The 20,217-nt window shown below is 51.6% G+C and overlaps 1 protein-coding gene across 1 annotated transcript; it reads left to right on the forward strand.

Moving 5' to 3' along the window:
- The first annotated feature begins 220 nt into the window (after positions 1–220).
- NFILZ (NFIL3 like basic leucine zipper) lies at positions 221–1,090 on the forward strand. The gene has a single exon (XM_037504224.1). It carries the CDS (start codon positions 221–223, stop codon positions 1,088–1,090), a length of 870 nt encoding a protein of 289 aa, XP_037360121.1.
- The last annotated feature ends 19,127 nt before the right edge of the window (positions 1,091–20,217 follow it).

A 20,217-nucleotide genomic window follows, 5' to 3' on the forward strand; every position in this document is an offset into this window, starting at 1 on the left:
GGCCAGTGGCCTCTCTCTGGGCGCCTCTTCTCCACCGGCCATCAAACCCCTCTCCGGCTCACCATCCTCTGCCTCCGCCTGGTCTCCAGCTCCGGCGTCCCCACCGGGCACCCCTCCCCTGCTGGCGGCGGTGGGGGCCCAGGATGAGTCAGAGGCCCTGTCAACCCCCGGCCGGCCTCCAGCTCAAGCTGTCTTTCCTCTCCCCAGGCGCCCCGCAGCCATGGACGTGGACCTCTTGGGCCTGCCAGACGTACCTCTGGGTCGTGGCAAGACCCTGCGGGGCCCGCGGGGCCGGGGCCCGACGGTGCGTCGGCAGCGGGAGTTCATGCCCGAGGAGAAGAAGGACACGGTTTACTGGGAGAAGCGCAGGAAGAACAACGAGGCGGCCAAGAGGTCCCGGGAGAAGCGGCGGCTGAACGACGCGGCGCTGGAGGGCAGGCTGGCGGCGCTGCTGGAGGAGAACGCGCTGCTCAGGGCCGAGCTGCGCTCGCTCAAGCTCCGCTTCGGCCTCCTGCCGCCCGTGGGGGGGCCCCGGACGCTGCCCCTGCAGGCCCTGCTGTGGGAGGCCCCCTGGGCCGGAGACCCCCGCGCGAGGCCTGACCCGCTCTCGGCTCTGCCCGACCCCGCCGGCTGCCTTTTGAGACCATGTTCCCTGGACGCCGGGGTTCCCGGGTGCCGGGGCTGCCTGGTGGCGCACCGGTGGGCTGGCCTGGCCACCTCTCCCAGGTCGCCCCAGCACCCTGTACCGCTCACCCCCAAGAGAATGGACGTGGCCTTGCAGGCTGCCCTCCCGGGCACCTTCTTCAGCTGTCACCTCCTGGATGGGCACGGCGGCCCTGGACACGAGCTCAGGCCCTGTTGGGGCTTGTGGTCCCCCATGGCCGTGGGGTGTCGGGCCTCAGGCCCCTCGGATGTGCTGCTGACGCCCACTACTGAGCCCATGGTGTTGCCGTCCAGGGCGGCCTGCTCCACCCCAGGGACTGACCCGGAGGACATGGTCCAGCCCTCTCTGCCCCACAAACTGCGCATTAAGTCTCGAGCCTCGGCCAGGGCACCTCGGGGCTGGGAGGGCGACCGGGGCCCCCTCTGAGCCTCCCCTGGCAGGGGTGTGCTGGGGCCTGACCGCGGGTTTGTCTGGGGGCAGGTGGCTGAGCCTTGACGTGTCTTTCAGAACTAGGCAAGGCAGGTGGGCCTAGGGGAGGGCCCGGCTGGGAGCAGGTGTCCACTTCTCCGCGTCCGGGCCGGCACCTGGGAGAGGGGACAGGGCTGCCTCTGGCTCGTGCCATGGCTCTGTCCCCACTGGAGTCGGTGCTTGGGGTCGTCACTTTCCTTCCTTCCTTCCACCCACCCAGCCTCGTTTAATCGCTCGTTCCTGCGCTCATTTAGTCATCACTTATTCACTCATTTATTTATGATGCTCTTGTCCCTTCATCTGTCCTCTTGAGCTTTGGATCCTCCCTTAGTGACTCGTGTGCCCTCACCTTCCTGGCTTTGGGGTTCCTATTCTGGGGGTGGGCAGCATGACATATAAGGGTCATGCTGAAGGAGGAGGTGACCTCTCCGGATGTCTGAATCCTCATTTTGGGGGGTCCCTCTGGGGGTTTCCTTACCACCGCTTTGGGGATTAGATGTTCCCTGTCCAGATGGTTTTCTCTGTCTCGGGTCAGAGCCTTGAGTCCCCAGAACATGTCAGCGATATGGGGGTGGTGCCACGTTCCCTCCCCGGCTGCTCGCCATCTCTGAGGCCCCATCAGCCCCAGACATACTCACAAGTGGATGGAAAAAAGGATGACTCTGCAGAGAGGGCCCCCCAGGGACCCTGGGGTCCCAGATCCCACCAAAGCCCCCTCCCTCTTCACTTGCCCACCCAGGCCCCTCTTTTTATTTTTTAATTTCAGAGCTTTATTTAGACTTGGGATAAAAGACCCCCATTCCAATCACAGGGAGTTACGGGTGGCCCCTTGGGGCAGTGCAGTCTTGGGGCACTAGATACCCAGGCTGGCTGGTCCCCTCCCCACACCTGGAGGCTGGGCTCGTTCTCCACCACCTGGCTTTACCGTGGTCACAAGTGTGTCCTGGCCCAGCGCCTCCTGGCAACACAGGAGCCTTGTACGTCGCTGCCTGGCTCGCTTGCTCTGGTCCTGGGCCATGCTCAGCCAGCAGGAGGAGCAGGGAACAAAGCCCCAGCCAGACCTCTCCTCTGCTGGTTGCAGCAGCCATGGGGGCTTGGCTGGCCTCACCCCTCTGAGGACCTGTGCCACTACCCACCACAGTGCCATGCCTGCCCCCTCACTTTGGACTTGGTCACATACCAAGTCCTGGGGAAGCAGAAAGGAGGTCTGCATGGAGGAGGTGACTCTAGCCTATCCTGCTCCAGTCAGTGGCCACAGGCTTGAGGGGGTACCCTGGGGATGAGGAGGAGCCAACCCCAACACAAAGATGCCACCAGCCGCAGCTGACCCTGCACAGGGGCCCTTTAATGCAGCCCTGGCGCCGACTGGAGGAATTTTAAAAACTGTGAAGGGAGAGGGAAGGAGGAAGTGGGGGCGGCTGCATACATCCCGCTGCTGGGAGGTGGGGGTGGCTTGGTGCTTCCTCTCCGTGATGCCACGATGGTGTGTCCACGGCGTCAGAGGTGTCCCAGCTCACTTGTGCCCCGTGGGCGTGGCTGGGGTGCTAGCCACCCGAGGGTCACTCAGCCCTCTTAACCTTCCAGTGCTGGTTGGAAAAACTCACGTCTGCCTAAAGCAGAATGTCCACATCAGGAGGGACCCTGAGCCTCTGCTGCTGAGTGGCCCTGCGGTCTGAAGTTGGATGCCTCTGGGGTGGAAAACTCACTTCAAAACCCCATCACCGCTTCTTTCTAGAGCGAGACGCCACTTTTGTAAACTTCCATCACTGATCCTGTGCTTTCCACAGGACACCAGTCAGACCACCCACCAGCCTCCCTCCCTCTGCTCGGAGGTGGCTGATGTGGTGGAAGGAACCTCTTGTTCCTCTTCTCTGAGTAGAGATCGCCACACCTACCTCAGATGGTTTGAAAAGATTAAATCTCCTTGATACTGTGCAGAGCTCTTCATCTTTAACAGGTGCTCACCAAATGTTAATTCCTTTATAGAAAAGTCTCACGTTCCCAGTCCCAGAGTAGTGCTGTCCTCTCTTTCTTCAAGACCCTTTCCTGTTGCCCTGGCCTGGCTCTTATTGTTTGTTGTTAATGCTATTAATATATGAAGGCTCCTGGAACTGTGAATCATTTCTTCCTCATCAAATACATGTTTTTCCCCAACAAATACTTTTGAGCTCCCACTGTGTGTCAAGCAGGAGCCGGGGAAACGTGCTCCAGACTGAGGGGTCTGCAAGAGGGAACTTGCACAGATGTTCAGGACATTCACCCAAGAGATGTCGGTTAATCTCCTGTGCCGGACTCTGAGAGCCCATGGGCTGCTGGAGCCTTCCAGGTGGCTGCTTGGGAGCTGCCGCTGTAAGAACTCGAGCACCACTTCCCAGCCTGGGGTATCCACGGGCCCCCTGGCTTATGTCCGTCACACTCGTGATTAACGTGGGCACTGAATTTAGCACATTGTGCAGCTACACATTTGTTTCTTTTTCCACCCATCCTTCAAGGCCAGTGCCTCCTTTTGGGCTATGAATGCGTGAAATTCCTTTCCTGTTTTAGGGGTGTCTGGTCTACGTATAATGTACAATAAACACTGAATTTCTACCTGCTTGATTGGGGATTGCTGGGCAGAGATGAAAATTGAAGATGCTGATGAGGCCAATTTCTCTGTATTGTCTTCAAGGATTCACAAGCGCACCCTGGCAGAACCCTGTGCTCTCTAAACCCTTAATATTTGTTTTTGCTTTTTTTGAACCCTTAATATTTGAATTGTGGTCCACAGACCAGCTGCACCAGCATTGCCTGGGAGCTTGATAGAAATGCAGGCCCTCAGGCCCCTTGCAGAACTGCTTGAAGCAGAACCTCAACTTTAATGAGATCTCTCAGAGGTCCATATGCACATTAATGTTTGAGGAGTCCTGATCCAGGCCCCTGTATGGGACCAGAGAGTACAGGTTTTTGGCTTTATGGGAGAGATGGCTCTGTTGTGGTGATGTAAAAGTAGCCACAGACAACATGTGAACAAGTCCCCATAGTTGTGTTTCAATAAACCTTTATTTCCTGAAACAGGTGTGGCCAGATTCGCCTTGGGAGTCTGTTGGTGCTATGTTTCCAGGTGTGGAATGGCAGATCCTTGGGGAGCCGGTCTTCAAACCTGATATTGCCAAAGTGTTCTGCAGAACAATATTTCCAGTTTATACCCATGTACTTGTAAAGGAAGTTTATGTTCTTCCAGCGCTTTGGTTTGGTTCTTTTTTTTTTTGGCCAATCTGATGGGTGCAAAATGGTTTTTTTTTTTTTTTGCAAAATGGTTTTAATATACAGTCTTTCATCGAGCCTTTTTTCCAAAATCTTGGATTTCCTCTTCTATGAATTTCCTGTTCTGTCTGTGTATTTACCTTTTTCTCATTGATTTCGTAGAGCTCTTTATTTATTCTGCATAGTCTTGATCATGTATGAACACCACAGACTTCTCATCTGACTTGTCTTTTCATGTTTTCCTGATGGGTTTTGTTGTATAAAAGTTGGAAAATCAGGGGCCTCCCCTGGTGGCGCAGCGGTTGAGCGCTGGGCTGTGAAGCTGTCCGCAGGCTCTGCAGCCGGTTTGATCCCTCCCCAGCTGCCGGCAAGGGTCCCACATGGTGTGCAGAGCTCTCCTGCCATGCCCGCTGCTCCCCTCAGCAGTGCACTTCGTCAGTCTGCCTGTTCTGCTCTCCCCTCTGGCTCTGGTGAATTCTCTCACCCTCCCGCGCTTCTGACTGTACCCAGTGCTTGTATAAATAAATAAATAGATCTTTAAAAAAATACTTGAAAAAAAGGTGCAGATCAACACGTAAATATTATTTTTAAAAAAGTTAGAAAATCAGATGTAGCCATGTTTATCAATCTTTTATGATTTGTACATTTTTGTCTGGTTTAGGAAACTTTCCATGTCTCAAGGTCACAAAGACAGTCTCCTAAATATTCCTCTAGATGTCTTCAGGTTTTGTTTTTCATATTTAGTTATTTTAGCTCATCTCTTTCTTTCCCTCTGTTGTATGAAATGCTATTACTCAAATTTCCTTGATCAAAAAAATGCTTGTTTAATTTGAAGCTCCTGAATCAGACTTTCCAGGAGCTAGGCCTTGGAATCTGTAGAATCACTAGCAGCCAGGTGATTCTTATAATCAGGCCAGTGTGGGGAAAGCTGGCTTAGTAGTTAGCAGGTGGGTTTGAGAACTGGGCAGGACCAGCATCTACTCCTGGCTGGCTGATTTCCTTCATATCATTGAGTCTCCCCTGCTTGTCTGTAAGTAGGGGTTCCAAACGTACTCACCCCACAGAAATGTCTTGTGAAAATTAAGTGAGAAGTATATAAATGACTTGGCACAGCACCTGTTCCTGGGAACTGGATTGCTTTATCCTCATGGAGAATGTAACCAATCCTATTTTCCTTTTTTGCTTTGGCCACCAAGGAATTCAGGGCTAAACTTAATGTCAATAATAATAATAATAGTAATAATAATTCATTTTAAAGTTAATTTATTCACTTAACTAATATTTATTGATGATCTCTTATGTCCCAGGCACTGGCGAAAGAGCAGTGAACAAAACAGATGTGGCTCCTGCCTTGGTTGTGCTGGTGGCCAATTGGGGGAAATAAATTTTTAAAAATGAACAAGAAAAGAGCCTCCCTGGTGGCGCAGGTGGTTGAGCGCAGTGCTGTGAAGCTGTCCGCAGCCTCTGCAGCATGGATTTGATCCCGGCTGGCAGGGGAGATGCCCACATGGCGCTGCAGACCTCTCCTGTCTCGCCCGCTGCTCCCCTCAGCAGTGTATTTCAGTCAATCTGCCTGTTCTGTTCCCCACTCTGTCTCTGGTGAATCCTCTCAACCCCCAACACGTCTGGCCTGTACCCGGGTTCTTGTAAGCATGAATAAATAAGTCTTTTTAAAAAAATGAACAAGAAAAATATATGGCAGGGCCTGTGTCATGGAGACGAAAGAAGCAGGGGGCTTGAGAGAGGTGGGGTGGCTGGTTTGTAATAACTGAAATAGGGAGGTCCGGGAGGGCTTAGTTGAGAAGGTGACGTGTGAACAGAGACGTGAAGCAGGAACCAGGCCGGCATCAGGGGAAGACGCTCCCTAGGCAGAGGAAATAGTCCATGCGAGGGCCCGGGGCAGGCCTGGGCCTGAACACTTGGAGAAGCATGGAGGAGGCCTGTGTTTCAGAAGCAGAGTAAGTGAGGGGGAGAGTGAGAAGTGGCGAGGACAGGGAGGTGATAGGACAGGTCATGCAGGGGCTGTGGGGCGAGGTGAGGACTCTGGCTTCCTCTCTGAGTGATATGGGGGTGCTGGGGAGTTCTGAGCATATTTCTGCTGTAACTGTCTTCCCCCTCCCCACTCCATCCTGTGGTGTATGAGGCTGAGTGAAAATAAATAAACCCACCACACAAGTGCAGGAGTGTTGGTTCATGTCTGAGAGAGGGGGTGACTGACCACAGTGTTGCTGTGACTCATCTCCCCACGGGCAGCCATACACCCCCTGCCCTTGGAGCCAAAATGCTCCGAGAAGGTTTCTGACCCTTTCTGAGATGTGAGGGGTGGGACAGCTAAAGCTGCACTATGAGGCGGAGTCATGGAAGGGAAATACACAGGTTTCTCATTTCTTCTTTATAAGGTTGTCTTCCACTCAACAACTATTTTGAACAAGTGTGACAGCTGACACGTGTGGGTGGGGGGTGTCAGAAATGCAACGGACTGGTTGAGTTTGGGGGGAGGCCAGCAAGGAAGTGACCAGAAAGAGTGGAGTTTGCGTGGAGGGCTCAGGGAACTGGAAGGGTTACAGGTAAGTTGGAGGTGATGTGGCTCCAGCCAGTGACAGCGGGGAAGATGGTGCTGCGGGGCCAGGTGTTGAGAAGGAGATAGAAGGTGACGCTACCCCAGACATGACCCCTGAGGGTCTGTCACCAAATGAGGGGCTTGTTTCCTGGCCAACTGGTCTGGGCCAGTGCTTGTGCCCTGGATTTTGTTTTGTCTGCAAAGGCTTCCTTTCTATTAACTTCATCAGCAGATGGGGAAACTGAGGCTGGGAGTGCTAATCACATCATTTTGCTGGCAAAAGCACTGTTTCTTCCCTCATCACTGTACTGGCCCCACCAACCAACTTTCTCAGCCTTGAAGTCTTTTTCTGCCGCAGGTTTGCGCATTTGCTGTTCCCTCTACATAATGCTTTTCCCTGAGTCTTTATTTTATTTATTTATTTATTTATTTATTTATTTATTTATTTATTTATTTTTTGTGGGACCCTCGCCGGCGGCCGGGGAACAAACCGGCGCTGTGGAGGCTGCTGGCAGCCTTGCAGCCTAACACTCAATCACTGCGCCACCAGGGGAGGCCCCCCTGAGTCTTTAAATGATTCCTTTTCCATCTTCAGGTCTTGACTGAAGTGCAACTTTTCCCTCCCAGACACCCATTCTAAAGTACTCCAGCTACATACAATGACCCTGCAGGTACTAGGTGCTCGGTATATATCTGTTGAACAAATAAATTGATTTGACAGGAACGACCAATCATCCTAGTAGCAACTACTTCAACTGCAGCTAAATTCTGTGTCGCTAGGTTTGAAGGACAAAGGCGTCACGGGGAGGGGGAACTGTCCATTGTCTTTGCTGCAGAAACTCCACTGTCTGCAGGACCCGTCATACCGTCATACCGCAGCATGTGATAAACACTGCGGAAGTGCATCGATGGTCTGCAAGGAAGCAGAGCCCACATTATGGGCCAGAGGGAGACAAGGAAGAGGGTCATTCATTCATTCAGAAATTTCCAGAGAGACTAAAACCAATTCCTTGCTCTCTGGAGCTTGTGCTTTTGAGAAGGAGCTGGGAACCTTCGAATGAACAAGACAGGATTATGAGATGCTGCTGAGCGCTGTGAACAGGAGCCAGGGACATTTTGAGATGGTGCAGATCAGGGAAGGCCCCTCTGAAGAGGTGACATTTGAACTGAGAACTGGAAAACATGAGTGACTAAAAGAAGCCAGTTATGAAAGGCCACATGTTGAGTGATTCCATTTATACTAGATACTCAGATTGATAAATCCACAGAGCCAGCAAGCAAGTTTTGGGGGCCCGGGGCTCTGGGGGAGAGACGGGGCGGTGACTGCTCATGGGGTCAAGGTTTCCTCTTGGGAGTGATGAAAAGGTTTTGGAACTGGATCAGGGTGGGGGTTGTCCAACATTGTGAATGTTCTAAATGCCACTGAAATGACATTTAGTTCATGTTAATTTAATGTTACATGAATTTCACCTCAATTTAAAATGAGCCCCAGGAGCACGGAGGACTGTGGGTGTCCGGGTGCAGAGCAATCAGGGAACTGGGTATAGAAGCAAAGGGCGGCCGAGGGACATGACCCTCTGTGGGGTCCCAGTCTGGACACAGGACACTTGGGGGCTCAGAGGAGGGGGTCCTACCAGTCCTGGCTTGTAGTGTGTGTGTGACTGGGCCCCAAGGCCTGCCTGCTTCAAGGGGATGACACACAGGCTCACACTCACACATCTGCAGGTGTGCACACACGATGGGCACATGCACACCCATGAGTGTGTTCAGGGCACATACTTGTGAGGACATGAGACACACATAGGCACATGTGTGCTCCAGCCTGCGTGTGCAGGGGCCTCCTCCAGTCTCCCCATATGTGCCCCCATGCACTGTGGTGGGGGCTGAAGCTTCCAAGAAGTGGGGGGTGGAAGAGAAGGCAGATCTCCCTCCCTCCAACTAAGGCCAGGGTAGGGGAGACCAGGTCTGAGCAGGCCCCCACCCCCTCCCTGCCGCTGCACAGGCCTGGGGGCAGCCCCGGCCTCCCCTCCCCCAACTTACTGTAAATTCTGAGAAATCCTGTCCGTGGTTTGGCCTGGCCCCTCCCTCCTTGCAGCAGGGCTGTCCTGGCCACTGTCTTCCTGTTGAGGGGCGAGGGTGGGGGCGGGACGGAGGGAGGCTGGGGACCGCTCTGGGGAGGACCCTGCGTGCTGCTGAGGCGCGCGTGCTCCAGGCCTCGGTTTTCCCCTCTGTAGAATGGGGGGGCAGCAGCTCCTACCCCCGAGGGAGACACGAGGGAAGTAACACCTGTGGGTTAGAGCAGCGTCTGGCAGGTAGCGAGGGCCTCGCTGGCTGCTGTGATCATCCACTTCCTGCCCCGCGCCCGCGCCAGCCTCTTCACCTTCACTGGCGCCCAGATCACCCGGCCCTGGTCCCTCCTCAGACCAGGAATTCAACCCGAGCATCACTCCACGTCATCGCCTCGGATCCCAGTTCCTCGGGAAACGCTGGCGAGCTGCAGAGCTGGCAGCAGGGGGGGGCGGGCTGATCCCAGCTCTGCTGCAGACGTGCAGGGGGGCCTGCATGCCTCACTGCGGCCTCCGCGCCTCGGTTTCCCCAGCGGGGCACTGCTGTTCTGAGGTGCTGAGCCCCCCGATGGGGCCCTCACCCACACCCTCCACCCCAGCTCTTCTCCTCCTCCCAGGGCAAGCCCCGTCCTTGCTGCCCTGGTCGCAAACTGCAAACTCCGGGACCCCCGCGGGAGGAGCTTGGGGCCTCCAGACACGCCGCCCCACCGGCCTCCAGGACGCCGATCCAGTCTTCCCAGCCCTGCGGCTGCCTCGCCTGCTCCCACTTTCCCCGAACCCCTGGCTTCCTGACTACCCTCTTCCTGGCTCTCGGCCCTCCTGGGGCTCCTCGAGGCGTCGAGGACAAGCCCACATCTTCTGTGCAGCCGCCAGAGGGAAACAAAACTCCACTTAGCATGGAGAGTCTGTTTGGAAGGATGTTTGCAAGGGGGCGAGGGGCGATGCCATCGAGACCTCCTGGGGACAAGGTCTCGGCCTCCCAAGAGCGCGCGGGGTGGGGGGGGGGCAGCCAGGGGCTCTTGTGTGGAGAAGCGTGAACAGGGCCAGGAGAACCAGGGCCGGGGGGGCAGCTCAACGGGCGGGAGATCAGCCTGTTCTCCGGAGGGTCCCGGACAGAGGAGGAAAGCTTAACCCGAGCGCAGTCAACAAGCATTTCGTGCCGGCCGCCCATGGCGACAGCCCAGCTGCTCACTGTGGGGTGGGAGGAAAATGGGCGTTCGTGCCTGTCACGGCTGAGCTGGAGCCTCGGGCCCGCTGCGGCCCGGCCGGCCTGTCACCTCCTGCTCCGGATCCCCGATCTACCCGCTATGGCTCAGGAGCCCGAGACGCGCCTGTGGCCTCTGCACGGATCGTGAGGGACGGGCCCACGCCACTCTGGGGGCGGAGAAGCCCCAAGGCACGCAGGGCGAGCTGGCACCTGGACACCCGGGAACGGCCGATGGCTCCGTTCAAGTCCGAAGGCCGGGACACAGCCCCCGTGTCCGGCAAGGGCCGCCGGGCAGGTCGAGTCCGTCCGACTTGGGAGAGCTCCGTTGTTTGATGCAGTTCAGGCCCTTGCCCGAGCCCGTGCGGCAGGCGGCCTGCGTCTCCCCCACCGGCCCTGACGGCGGTGTCGCCAGACCCTTCCGACGCACAGCGACGGCCAGACACCTGGGCGCGGGCCCGTGCTCTCCCGCCCCCTGTCCCCGAACCCTGTGTAGTTTCTTCCAGACACTTCACAGCCTGCAGTTTTTCCCTCTTGTGTTTATTGTCGCTTCCGCTGCGCAGTGGGCTCTGGGGGCGCTGGCAAGTGCGTCCTGCTAAGTGTCAGTTTGGATGGAGGTTGGGTGCCCTGTGGGCCTGCCCTCGAGGCTATTACTGAGGGCTCCCCCAGATCTGAAGCAGGGACAGGCATTAAGGAGGGAAAGACAGTGGGAAGAATGTGGCCAGTTGAGGGAGCAGCTCCTGGAAGGTTCCGAGGTGGAAGGGAAGGTGCTGAGTATGAGGGAGGGAGAGGCGTGGGAGGAGGCCTCAGGCGCAGGGAGCTATGGGGCTGTGGGGCTGTGGGGCCAGTGGGGCCAGCCGTCAGGGGGGCCGGGGGAGAGCATTTAGCCCCCAGGCCATGGGAGCCACGGAAGGAGAGGAGCAAGGTCAGATGTTCTTTGCGCAGAAGAGATTCTGAGGTGGTGGCAGAGTCGGGGTGGGTGCCCCGGGTGGGGAGGGTGTGGCTGGGGAAGGGGTGGAAGGAGGCCCAGGAGGTGAGACCAATCCCCTGTGGGCCCAGCCAGGTGGACTGGGCTCAGCCTGCCATGACCCCGGCCTCCCTCTCTGCTTTCCCACATCTGGCAGCCACATCTGTCTATGCAGTGCCGGAGGCTGCAGGTGCCGGCGAGGGTGAGGTTTCCATGCGGAAGGCCTGCTGAAACTGCAGCTCCCGGTGCTGAGAAGTCAACTCTCCCCCCAGCTTGGGTCCTGATTCCCCTCTGCTGGGCTGAGGGCCCCCTGCTCCGGGAATGGCCTGGGTGGGGGACAGAGGCTGCAGGTGCCCGCTGTGCGTGGGGGTGGCGGTCGCGGTGATTTCCTGGTTTCCGTGGGAAGCAGGCCCTGTGGCTTCGCTCTTAACAGGTCCCTCGGTCATGGTCACAGGGGAGCCTGCTCTTCCGGTCTCTCCTTCCTGGACCAACCTCACGCAAACAGGTTCAGGTCCTCGCTGCCGCTATCCCCAGGCCAGGCATTGGGGTAGACTAGCGAGGCCAAATTTAAGGGGAGGATCCCAGAGTCTCAGTCAATCAAAGCAAATATTTCCTTCTCTTTCCTTTTTTAGACTGAGGTACATGTGACCTAGGCCGTTGGGTACACTTAAGGCGCACGATGTGTTGATTTGCTGCCTTGGTCTGGTGGATGCGATTGTGTGCCCCGCAGCTTCACCACAGCGCCGTGGTGTCTTTTCAGTGACTGGAATACCTAAAGTCTGGTCTCAGCAATTTGATGATTACGATACAATATTGTCTGTGTTCACGAACTGTGCTTCCATCTGTAGGGCTTACAAAGTACATGTTTCAATGAGCTTTTTAAAAAAGATTTTATCTCTGTGTAGATGAATTGGGGTGCAGGCTAGAGACAGAGTGGGGAGCAGAACAGGCAGATTTACTGAAATACACTGAGGGGAGCAGCGGGCGAGACAGGAGGTGCCTGCTGCACCCTGTGGGTAGCTCCGTGGCCAGGGACTGAACTCAGGCTGTCGTGGTGACAGCGCTGAGACTAACCCCCGGCCACCAGGGAGGCCCCCAGTGAATGTTTTTGGTTGAGACGGTCCCCCAAAGTGTACAGTTCACTCTTTGAAAGTGCATGATTCAGGCGGTCGGTGCATTGCCAAGGTTGAATGACCATCACCTTTGTCTGATTCCAGAACAGAAGCCCCCTACCCCTTGGCAATCACCCCCATACTCACCTCTCCCAGCCCCTGACACCAATGTGATGTTTTCAAATGAAAAGTAACGCAAAACACTCTATGATGAACAAGCTGCGGATTTTTAAAAGAAAGACAGGCTCCTCACCGACCCTTCCTGAGGGGGATACTCACCAACCCCTGGCTGGCGCCAGGCCCCCCTCCTCCAGACACTTCCTCCCGGGACCCTGAAGGCCCCGCAGTCTGGGTAGAGTGTCTCTCCGCCCAGGCTCTTGGGGGAGTGTCCTGCAACCATCCCAGGCCCAGGCGGGTTCACTGTGGGTTCAGGAGGACGCAAAGGAGGGTCCTGGGCCGCTCGTGGATTTTATAGACTTTAATTTGGGGGGAAACCAGGTACAGGCACGCCGGGCAGGCCCCTCCCCTCCAAGGCCCAATTTGGGAGGCAACCGAGCTCCCAGCCTCCCGCAATTTGCTGGTTTGCGCTGCGTCCCCTCTCCCTCTGATGTCCTCTGTGGTCTCACCTCAGTGCGAGCCTCCTGGCCGTGCTGCCTCTGTGCTCTCCGGCCCAGTGTGAGCATTTACACATGCACAGGCCGTGCCCTGCGGGCCCTCCGGGCCCACGTGTCCACCATGCCTAGGTCTGGGCCCTTGTCTGCGGGATCCCCTCTTTCAGACACTTTCTCTCCTGGGACCCTGAAGGCCAGAGACAGAGCGGGGAGAAGGCCTGAGGACTTGGATTACCCTGCAGGGGGGCTCCAGACTCCACTTAGCGTCCCTCAGAGGTTTCAGAAAGTATTTCAACGGGGTGTTCTCCTGTGAAGCAGAGGGGTCTGCAGGGGGCCAGTGAAAGGTGCTCTCCACAGAGAGGCCAGGGGAGGAGGAGCCCCCGGAGCCTGTGATCTTAATCTTTCCGAGGGGCCCTGGTGTGAGCAGGTCACCCTCACTTCGCAGGCAGGCGAGTTCGGTGAGGCTCAGAGAGTTTAGGTCAGAAGGTCACACAGTGTGAGGGGCGTGCCTGGAACCCAGGCTTGGGGGAGAGGTCGAGGGGCCCTCTGTAGTGGAGGGGGGGGTCCTTCTAAGCTCAGCCGATGCTGCGGACCATTTGTTCAGTTAATGCAGGCATTTAAAACTTTTAGTCGCCTGGCAAACCCTTGTTGGGCAGAATTGTGGTGGGGGGGTGGGTGAGTGACGCAGATGGGGCGCCTGAGACTCAGTGGAGGCAGCAACACCATTCACTGCTGTCCCGTCACTCACAGGGAGGCAGCCGAAGTCACGTGATCACCACGAGGGCGAGATTTCGGAAAGAAAATGGAGCTGCCAGGGTGGATGGTAAAAGAACCTAAAATAAACATCCAGGGTCCTCCCTGGTGGCGCAGGGGTTAAGTCTCAGCGCTCTCTCCAGCTACTGCAGCACGAGTTTGATCCCCGGGCAGGGAGCTACCCACATGGCACAGCAGACCTCTCCAGACTTGCCTGCTGCTCCCCTCAGCAGTGTATTTCAGTGGATCCACCTGTTCTGTTCCCCACTCTGCCTCTGGTGAGTCCTCTCAGCCCCCGCATCGCTGGCCTAGACCCCACTCTCTTCTATGCTAAAATAAATGAAAGTCTTATGATAAAAAAATGATTCTTTAAAAAAAAATCCATATTAAAAAGTACTGATTCACACGATTCAAAATCTAATAGTTCGAAAGAGTAGAGAGTGAGAAATGTTCCCACCTGATGCCCAGGTCCTGGTTCCTTCACTAGAGCATCAGTCCTCAGTGGGGGACAGTTACGCCCAAGGGGATGAAATTGATTCTGGGGGTTTATACAAAAATTTGTTTTTATGTCTCAAGCACAGATATACGTGGAAAATATAAACAGACACACAATAAATCTGTAGTATTAAACTTTAAAAATTTATTTATTCTTGTTTTTTAAATTACATTTTGTAGTATTAAACTTTTATGGGGATTAATTAGGAAAAAAATGTCTAAGAATAAGGGCTTCTTGGGGTATACCAATGAAATAAAGCCCGTCTAGAAATAGCTGTTGCCAGGTGTATTGTGAGACCTTCCAGAGAGATCTCAGGCATTTTCCTTTTTTATTTTATTGTTATATTTGTTGAGGTAACAAAAATTTACAACACTGTATATAATTTGGGGTAGGTTAGCACTTCTTTCCATGTATGTTACAACACCACGTCCACAGCCAAAAGACCTGTAATCCTCCACTATGGTCCCTTGGCTTCCCTCCTCCACAAGCCCTCTCTGGTAGTTTCAGTTCTACAGTCAGATTTCCAGGGTTTGTTTTTCTGTTCCTTTGTTTCGTTTTTCTATATTCCACATATGAGTAAAGTGATCCAGTGTTTGCTTTTCTCCTTCTGACTTTTTTTTAAAGATTTATTTATTTATGCATATAAGAACTGGGGTACAGGCCAGAGGTGCAGTGGGTGAGAGGATTCACCAGAGATAGAGTGGGGAGCAGAACAGGCAGATTGACTGAAGCACACTGCTAAGGGGAGCAGCGGGCAAGTCAGGAGAAGTCTGCTGCGCCATGTCGGTTGCTCCCTGGCCGGCCAGGAATCAAATAGGTTGCATCTTAACCCTTTGTGCCATCAGGGAGGCCCTCCTTCTGACTTTTTTTCACTTAACATCATCCCCTGCAGTCCCATCCATGTGGCTGCAAATGACAATGATAAGATTTCATCTTTTGATGGCTGAATAGTATTCCACTGTGTGTATATCTCACCTCTTCTAAATCTATTCCTCTGTCTTTGGGCACTTAGGTTGTTTCCATAACTTAACTATTGTAAATAGTGCTGCAATGAACACAGGAGTGTATATATCTCTTCAAGTTAGTGTTTATTCATCATTTGAGCATATACATAGGAGTCAGATTCCTGAGTCATAAGGTAGATCTATTTTAAAAAATTTCGGAAACCTCCATACTATTTTCCACAGGGGTTGGATCAATCTACATTTCCACCAACAATTCACAAGTGTTTCCTTTTCTCCAAACCCTTGTCTGTTTTTATTTCAATACCATACTGTTTTGATTACCATAGCTTTGTAATGTAATTTGAAATTTGGAAGTATGAAATCTTCCTCTTTTTTGTCACTTTCACTTCTCATAGTCTATTGTGGTTGCATATGAATTTCAGTAATGTCTTCACTATTTCTTTGAAGAATGCCACTGAAACTTTGATAGTATTTGCATTGAATCTGTATATTGCTTTAAGTAGCATGGCCATTTTAACACTAATTCCTCCAATCCATGAGCAAGGGATATAGTTCCATTTCTTTGTGACTTTTGTATTTTTAACAATGTCTCTCAGTTTTCATTGTACAAATCTTTCACATCCTTTGTTAAATTTATTCCCAGGTGCTTAATTCTTTTTATGAATAGAATTGTTTCTTTGATTTCTTTTTCTTCTAAGTTGCTTGTTTGCATACAGGAATGCAACTGTGTTTTGTATGTTGATTTTTAGCCTGCCAATTTGCTGTGTTGATTTATTATTTCAAATAGTTTTTTGGGGGCATATTAGGGTTTTCTATGTATATCATCATGTCATATGAAAGTAATGATAGTTTTACTTCTATCACAAATTATATTCCTTTTATTACTTTCTCTTGCCTAATTACTCTAGCTACAACTTTCAATACTATGTTGAAAAGTAATGGTAAAAGTGGACATCCTAGTCTGGTACTTGATCTTAGAAGGAAAACTTTCAGTTTTTCACCATTTAATAAGATGTTAGCTATGGATTATTCATATATGGCTTTATTATGTTGAGATATGTTCCATCAATCCTCATTTGAGAGTTTTTATCAAAAATGCATATTACATCTTGTCAAAAGCTTTTTCTGCATCTATTGATATGATCATATGACTTCTATCTTTCCCTTTATTCATGTGAATTACATGATTGATTTGCAGATGCTAAACCATTCTTGCATCCCCGAAACAAATCCCACTTGGTTATGGTGTTTGATTGTTTTAATCTGTTGAATTTGGTGTACTAAGACTTTGTTGAGGATTTTTGCATCTATGTTCATCAGGGATATTGGTCTGTAGTCTTCATTTTTTGTGACATCCGTGTCTTCTTTTAGTATTAGAGTGATGTGGGCCTTATAAGATGTGTTTGGGAGACTTCCCTCTTCAAATCTGAAAGAGTTGAAGAGTTGAAGAAGGATGGGTATTACTTCATCTCTGAAGGCTAGTTAGAACTCACTAGTGAAACCATCTGGTCCTGGCTTTTGTTTTTTGGGAGATTTTTGATTAGTTTCCTGTTCTTGCTTATAGTTCATCGGTTCAAGTTTTCTATTCCTTCCTGATTCAGTCTCTGAGAGTTGTAGTTTTCTAAGAATTTGTCCATAACTTCTAGATTGTCCAGTTTGCTCACCTAAAGGTATTCATAGGCAAGTCTAATGATCCTCCGTATTCCTTAGATGTTAGTTGCTACCTTTCTTATTTAATTTCTGAATATACTTGTAAGAGTTTTCTTCTTTTTTCTTAGTGGGTCTAGATAGAGGTTTGTCTAGTTTTTTTTTTTTTTTTCAAGGAGCCAGCTATTGGTTTCATTGACTTTTTGTACTGTCTTTTAACTTATAATTTCATCGGTTTCTGCTCTAATTAAGAAAAAATTTCCTTTCTTTTAGTGGATTTTAGTTCCATTTGTTCTTATTTTTCTAGAGCCTTAAGGTGTCAAGTAAATTATTTATTTGAGTTCTTTTTTGTTACTTGATGTGGACCCTAATCGCTAAGAATTTCCCTCCCAGCACTGCCCTTCCTGTGTCCCAGGGGTTCTGATAAGTATTGTCTTAATCGTCATGTGTTTCCAGGTATTTTTAAATATCTCCTTTGATTTCCTTGTTAACACAATAATTATTCAATAACATGTTGTTTGTCACCCACATATTGAGTGTTTTTTTTTCTTGTTTTCTTTCTGTGGTTGATTACTAGCTTCTTGCCATTACTGAAGCTACTTGAAATGATTTCAATTTTCATGAATTTGTTGTCACTTATTATGTAGCCCAGCATGTGGTCTGTCCTTGAGAATTTTCCATGTATGCTTGAGAAAAATTTTCCATGTGTGCTTAACCTTTTTGGAATGGAGTACCTATAAATATCGATTAAGTCCATCTCATCTAGTTTTCATTTAGAGCTGTTGTTTGCTTGTTGATTTTCTGTCTGGTTGTTCTTTTCATTGATGTAAGAGGAATGTTGAATTACACTACTACTATTGTGTTGCTGTCAATGTCTCTTTTTAGGTCTGGTAGTCATTGCCTTCTATATTTTGCTACTCCTTTGTTGCAAATGTGCTGATGAGAGTTATGTCTTCCTGATGAATTGAACCCTTTATTGGCATATAACGTCTATTCCTATCTCTTGTGGTTTTTAAATTGGGAAGTCTGTTTCCTCTGATATAATTATGGCTATCCCTGCCTTTATTAGGAGCCTGTTTATAGGATTATTTTCCAACCTTTTACTTTTAGCTTATGTTTATCTTCAGAGCACACATGGATCACCTGGGTATAGCAGACATTTTGGATTTTGTTTTTGCTTTTCAAGTAAATATATACATATCAATTTATTCTTATCTTTCATAAATAATAACAGTGTCCTGGGATTTTTTTTTCCATTTAAAATATATCTTGGTGACAATTCCACGTTGGTGACAAAAATTTGATTTTTTAAAAATCATGTAGTATTCCTCTATATTTCAAATAATAAATTGTTTGAAAACAATTGATTTAATGAATTCTCATGGATGGTCATGTAATATTGGAAAGAGACAATGGATTACTACATTTGTTCATTGTGCACATATGTGATTTTATCTTAAAGTACATGTTCCTGGAAGTGCAACAACTGGGCCAGAGATGAATCTACTGCAGCTTATCCTGCCTAGAGGTTTTAGCAATTGTCATTCATTGTCCTTCATTGTCATCAAGGGAAGAGATTGTCAATTATCCTACAGTCTCACTCACCAACCTTGAATGCCATCAAACCTATGGCAGAGAGGGGTTCTGTTTTACCCAAAGACTACTGATTTAAATGTTAATGTCATAGAAAATACCTTCAAGGCAACATGGTATTTGATCAAATATTGGTGACATCCGATCCCAAATAGCATAGCAAAGTCGACACATAAAGTCAACAATCACAAGTCCAACTAGACACATATGTTCCTCCTTAACCACAGTTTTGCAGTACGTGATGTGGATCCCTACTCCTCATTCTGCTCCAGTAGGAGCTGTACAACGGCTTGCTCCTGGGAGTGGGCAAGTGGATGGGACACATCTGGAGGGATAGAGGGAAAATTTCTGTGCCAATGAAGGTTTGGAGTTGTGGGAAACTTAGTTTGGTCTAAATGAGAGTCCTTTGGGTTTCCCAGCAGCCCAGGGATGTTAGGGGGTTTTGTGTCCCCTCCATTTCTGTGGAATCCGGCAATCAGCCTGCCTACATCCTTTCTGTATGTGTGTAACTGGCAGTGCCCTGACACCACGGTGAGGGGTGGGTGCCGCTTGAGGACTGGCATGCCTGGTTTGCTCAAATTCTTGATTCTAAACTGGAAGCAGCCCTCACTCCTTGAACTTGAAGGTGCTGCTCTCTGGTGGGAAGAATGAGAAGTTTCCTTTCACCACGGCAACCTGGGGCCTGGAGACCAAAGCCCAGGTCTGAGGCTATCTCCGTGCAGGGCAGGCAAGCCCTTTTGTGATCTGGGGATTTCGAAGTGTCTACTATGGGGATCCCTCCTCTGCTGAGGACCAGCTACTGCCTGGTCCCCGGGATAAAGTGAAAGGAGCGCTGGGGCCTCCACCCATGCCCGTGTTCCATGGCAGCGTGGGCTGCCGTGACTGGGGTGGGCTCCGCGAACCACCAAAGGAAATGGAGAGAAAGGTGGGAGGGGAGGGAGAGAGAGCAAGAGCAAGGGAGAGAGAGAGACAGTGAGAGAGATCAAGCGAGCAAATAAAAACTAGCAAACAAAAAACACTCAGGGAGGGACAAGGACAGAGAGAGCCCACGAGAAGTGGCCGACACATGCCGGCTACCGGAAAGAACCAGCGCCTGACCGATTCCCTGAACCGAGGGATGAAAGGACACGGTGTGAACATGGACACGCTCTGACAACTCACGTCCAGGCTGCTGGCCGGGGGTTCTGACATTTGCTGGGCTGGGCTGGATGGCATGAAGTCAGAGGGCCTGGCTCCAGCAGGGCCCCGGGGAGGCCAAGGATGAGGACAGGGGAGGGGTGGGGAGGAGAGGGGACTAGGGTGCCCTGCGGGGCTCCTGCCCACCTTGCTGCCCTGAGAGCCGGGACTCCCACCCAGACCCTGGCAGGACAGTGTGGGGCAGGAATAGGCTGAGAGATGTAGGGAATGGCGTGAACTTGGAATGCAGCATGGAGGGAGTAGGAGGAAATAATAATCTGGGGGTGGGGCCCACCTCGCATCTGCCCGGGGCCACGGTGAGCTGGCCAGCCGTGGCAACACCATGGCCCACTGGTGTCTTCACCAAAGAGATGGAGCCCTGACCTGGTCCTGGAGGTGGGCTCGGGGTGCAGTGTCCTGCATTTTATTATGGGGTGACCCTGGATAATATCACTGGGGAGTTGGGAGTCAAGGTTTAGGGGAGGGCCTAACCCTCATGGGTGGTCCTGGGGTCAGAGCTTCCTGGGAGGTCAGAGAGGCTGAGTCGGATCAGGAGGTGCACTGGGACAGGCCATATGGGAATATTTCTAGGGGGGACACCGAGTAAGGGGGTGGCCTGAGAGCAGTGGAGGTCATCCTGGGGCTTGGGGTCTCAGCACATGGCATCCTTTGAGGGTAGGAGAGACCTGGAT

Source organism: Talpa occidentalis, unplaced genomic scaffold, assembly GCF_014898055.3.
Source record: "Talpa occidentalis isolate TD23 unplaced genomic scaffold, MPIMG_talOcc4v2.1 talOcc4.12, whole genome shotgun sequence".
NCBI lineage: Eukaryota > Metazoa > Chordata > Mammalia > Eulipotyphla > Talpidae > Talpa > Talpa occidentalis.

What these genes read in the sequence shown, in the direction of transcription:
- NFILZ (XM_037504224.1), top strand. Translation starts at nt 221, where the DNA reads ATGGACGTGGACCTCTTGGGCCTGCCAGACGTACCTCTGGGTCGTGGC.